The sequence below is a fragment of the Salvelinus alpinus genome, chromosome 13, assembly GCF_045679555.1.
Source record: "Salvelinus alpinus chromosome 13, SLU_Salpinus.1, whole genome shotgun sequence".
NCBI classification, from domain to species: domain Eukaryota; kingdom Metazoa; phylum Chordata; class Actinopteri; order Salmoniformes; family Salmonidae; genus Salvelinus; species Salvelinus alpinus.
The window spans coordinates 1,652,454-1,656,199 of NC_092098.1; the positions used below are offsets into that span (position 1 = coordinate 1,652,454).

Here is a 3,746-nt window from a genome sequence, read left to right on the forward strand (position 1 = left end):
AGATGGTGTCGCTCTTTCCTCCTCTGTGTTTTTCCAATAACCCTGCCGTAACAGATTTCTCACCCTCTCGCTGCGGGCCACTGTTTGGACAACTGGAGAACTCTTCACAACAAATTGCCCTGACCCCCAATCATTTGCCAGACAGTCTCGCCCCCACTGAGGTTTATCTCACCCCCCCATACCAATGGTCATTTGGCAGGTCAACTCCTCCCACACCCCCTCCAGATCTAAATGTCTTTATAAACCGCGGGCGTTGTGGCCAGTTGGACATCCATCTATACTTCTCAGTGTAGCCGTTCCACGGGACAGAAGCGCACCAATAGTAGCTCGCCGCCTATTTAAGCCATAGCAGAGCAGATATCGCCGCGTTTACCGCAAAGGGAATACCGTTATTCAGTATAGTATTGAAGGGATACCAGCTACAGAAATGAGTACCGCATGTCTGATCGTCAAACAGACGCCCTTCGTTGTTGCTCCACGCCCGGTAGGGATGGACACTCGTCCGCAGACAAATGACAGGTAAGCGCTCCAAATAAGATCACAGAATATTCCAGGAATTATATATAGCACTTTAGATGGTGATATAATGTAATAATGTCTTTATATACTAAGTGTAGACCTATATTGACTCGTAAAATGTGCTTTATTATGGCACCAACCAATATCCTTTTCAGTCATTTTCCAAAAGGAGTCTATTATTTTACATTGAATACTATTATTTTTATGTGGAGACAATAATATTATTTAACTTAAGCTTGTACAGTAGGGTGAATTCATACCAGCATGCACATGTCATTATTCAGAACACCGTTTTCCTTCCACATCCCTTAGTATGTTAATGATCTCTGTTTGATTGACACTACATGGCCTTTCTCTCTGCAGTTATGATTCACTATGGAGACCTTGGCTCACGACCAAGAAGGATATGCAACGGGAATGCCAGAGAAGCAGACAGTCATGTGTAAGTTTATATTAGCCCTAATAATAAGCTCTTGTCTTTTCTGTTGTCTTGCAGTTCTTTATAAGGTTTTTTTCAATGTGGGCTACTTAGCCCACCTCAAATGTAGGTCACCAGTTTTTATATACAGGAAAATATGACAGTCGAGAAAAGCAGAGAAAGTCTGGCATTTTAATTTCACACAGAATGTAAGATCGTGCCTGTGTGTTTGTGTATCATGTTGATTTGAAGCGAGAGAGGAGCTACAGGATAGCATTTAAGGCAGTGTCCAGGGCCAGGCAGGAGACAGTCAGACAGTCCTGTAGAGGAATGGAGGGAGAGAGGGAGGGCAGTATTACCATTAGCAGCATTGTTGCAGAGCAGAAGGTGTGAGTGCTTAGCTGTTTTCCTGTCACTGAGCCAATCAACTGAGGCTCAGAGGGCATGTCTGTTGCACCCTGACAGACTGACCCGCAGCACCATATGGCCCTACTGACTGCCTGCGTCCCAAATGGCACCCTATACCCTATTTAGTGCATTTCTTTTGACCAGGGCTCTGGTCAGAAAGTAGTGCACTATATCGGAAATAGGTTGCCACTTGGGATGCAACCTGGCTCTATCCTGAGCTGAGCTGGCCCCACACCTCACACCGACACCGAAGGCGACAGCCAGAGAGCGGTGCCCTCCAGATATCCTACTAGCTTAGCACTTTCCTGCTGTTTGCTGGAAAAACACGAAACTGGACACCTCAGGGAGGGTTGTCATGATAGAGCGAGAGGGAGAGCGAGAAGTTCAGGTACTTCACACACAGCAAACACCTCTTGTGACGTCCCTAGTTTGGCACCCAACTCCAGCTGGCAGTAACTTGTGCAGTGTGGTTGGCGCTGGTGTTGGTTTTGCTAGGACAGGATGTCAGGTCAAGATAGGTGTTTGTGGATTTTGTGTTTCTGTCTGGCAGTATGGTGAACTAATGAAGGATAGGAGGAGGTCTAGGTGGTGGTTATGATAGCAGGGCATTTGGTGTTTGTGGATTTGTGTTTTGAAAGGACAAGGCGGTAGATTAACGCCTAATTCTCTCTCTCTCTCTCTCTGTGTGTATTTACAGCCTTACTCCAGACCTACAGACTACACCCCTGCAGCTCCAGGTCTCTTTCCATTCAATGGGAAGTCCCAGTCCTTCCAGCACCCTGTCAGGTCAGTACCAAGTCCCAATAGGCTACACTCCTGCTCCATTTTAGTTTTAATGTGTCGATACAGATAATAATATATCTGTATCATTTAGGGCCAAATTATAATTTGAGATCTATACGTTATTAATATCTCATTCTCACCACAGCGTGATTTTACTTGAAAGTCAAGAATTGCATTTGCTGATCTCAAGTTAGGATTTGGCCTTTTAGTACGTGTCTGTTTTCAGTCTGAAGATATTCCAAGGGGTCTGTGTGTTAACATTGCTTTATTCCTTCTGCCACTTCTGTCTCCTTGTGTGCTTTAATTCTCCGACTAATGGGCAAGGTGTCAGTTTTGTTAATGTTTCTTTATTCTTCTTCCCGCCACCACAGACTTTTCTGGCCCAAGTCCAAGTCGTTTGACTACCTGTACAGCGACGGAGAGGCTCTCCTGAGGAACTTCCCTGTCCAGGCCACCATCAGTTTCTATGAGGAGTCCAACAGCGAGGATGACGAGGAGGACGAGGAGTGGGAAGAAGAAATGTACAGCGAGGAAAAGGAGTACCTCGAGCGTCAGTCCCACTACACCAGCTACAACTGAAGTCTAGAGGGTTTCCAATTGGAACAGATGGAACATTAGATGGTGATATTCCATAATATCTCTTTGTGGTACAACAGAAAATGATGCCTGGCGAGACACCTGGAAAAACCTATATAACTGAAGCTGTCTTCACAGTCAGAATCCCTTCTTATTCTATAAATGGAATAAACACTGTCAGTCAGAGTCATAGACTTGTCCTAGAGGAGCACAGAACGATCCAACAAACCATTTATGTCACATATTCAGTAGTACACAGCATGCAGAGCACAGAGAAGGGATTGTAATGTCTTAGGTATTCTAGATTGTCTAGCTCACCTCCATGAAAGCAAAGTAGCCTAAGTTAAATGTGAATTGTGGAGCCTGTTTCAACTGGTATCTTGTATTGCCACTATGTAGGCATAGGCTCTGTCAAGCAAAGAGTTACAAGTATTTCTGTGGCAATACATAGTAATGGAAAGTTGCAAAAAGTAATGTATGCAGTCTTATGCATATATTAGTCTTCCTCTGGGGCAGTGGGATGTATGTTAGGGATTGTTTAACTACATACATTAAATCCCACATTGGGATAGTTTATCTCAGGGTCTGTACCTTGTTTGTGTATAAAAAAGTATCTATTTGCATTTTATTTACATATCTAATTTATGATGTACAATTGTATATAGATACATACAGTAAATGTTTATATATTTCCTATTTTTCAACTTTTTTGTATATTGTCCGTCGAAAAACACTGTCTAAACAACAGCTGTTAAAATAAAAACCTATTTTGGGAAAACCAGATTATTTCATCCTGTTATTTTCCTATTAATTACATGATCAGAGAGAAAAATATTGTTTATGCTCAAAATGGCACCCTAATCCCTTTATAGTGCACTACTTTTGACCAGGGCTCATAGAGCTCTGTTCAAAAGTAGTCCACTATAGAATAGGGTGCCATTTGGAGCACACACATTATCACGGCAGGTCTGCTGTTGTTGTTGTGAGGGGGATCAGATTCTACTCTCTGTTTTCACCCTGTTATCTCTCCTCTCCTTTGATC

At 43.2% G+C, this 3,746-nt stretch overlaps 1 protein-coding gene across 1 annotated transcript; it reads left to right on the top strand.

The window, feature by feature from the left end:
• The first annotated feature begins 226 nt into the window (after positions 1-226).
• Positions 227-3,487, top strand: ripply1 (ripply transcriptional repressor 1). The gene is made up of 4 exons (XM_071337427.1): positions 227-519; positions 883-961; positions 2,043-2,131; positions 2,500-3,487. Exons 1-4 carry the CDS (start codon positions 428-430, stop codon positions 2,705-2,707), a joined length of 468 nt encoding a protein of 155 aa, XP_071193528.1. The 5' UTR covers positions 227-427; the 3' UTR covers positions 2,708-3,487.
• The last annotated feature ends 259 nt before the right edge of the window (positions 3,488-3,746 follow it).

What these genes read in the sequence shown, in the direction of transcription:
- ripply1 (XM_071337427.1), top strand. Translation starts at nt 428, where the DNA reads ATGAGTACCGCATGTCTGATCGTCAAACAGACGCCCTTCGTTGTTGCT. An exon ending in CGTCCGCAGACAAATGACAG is followed by an intron (nt 520 to 882) that starts GTAAGCGCTCCA and finishes TTCTCTCTGCAG; the next exon opens with TTATGATTCACTATGGAGAC. An exon ending in TCCTTCCAGCACCCTGTCAG is followed by an intron (nt 2,132 to 2,499) that starts GTCAGTACCAAG and finishes CCGCCACCACAG; the next exon opens with ACTTTTCTGGCCCAAGTCCA.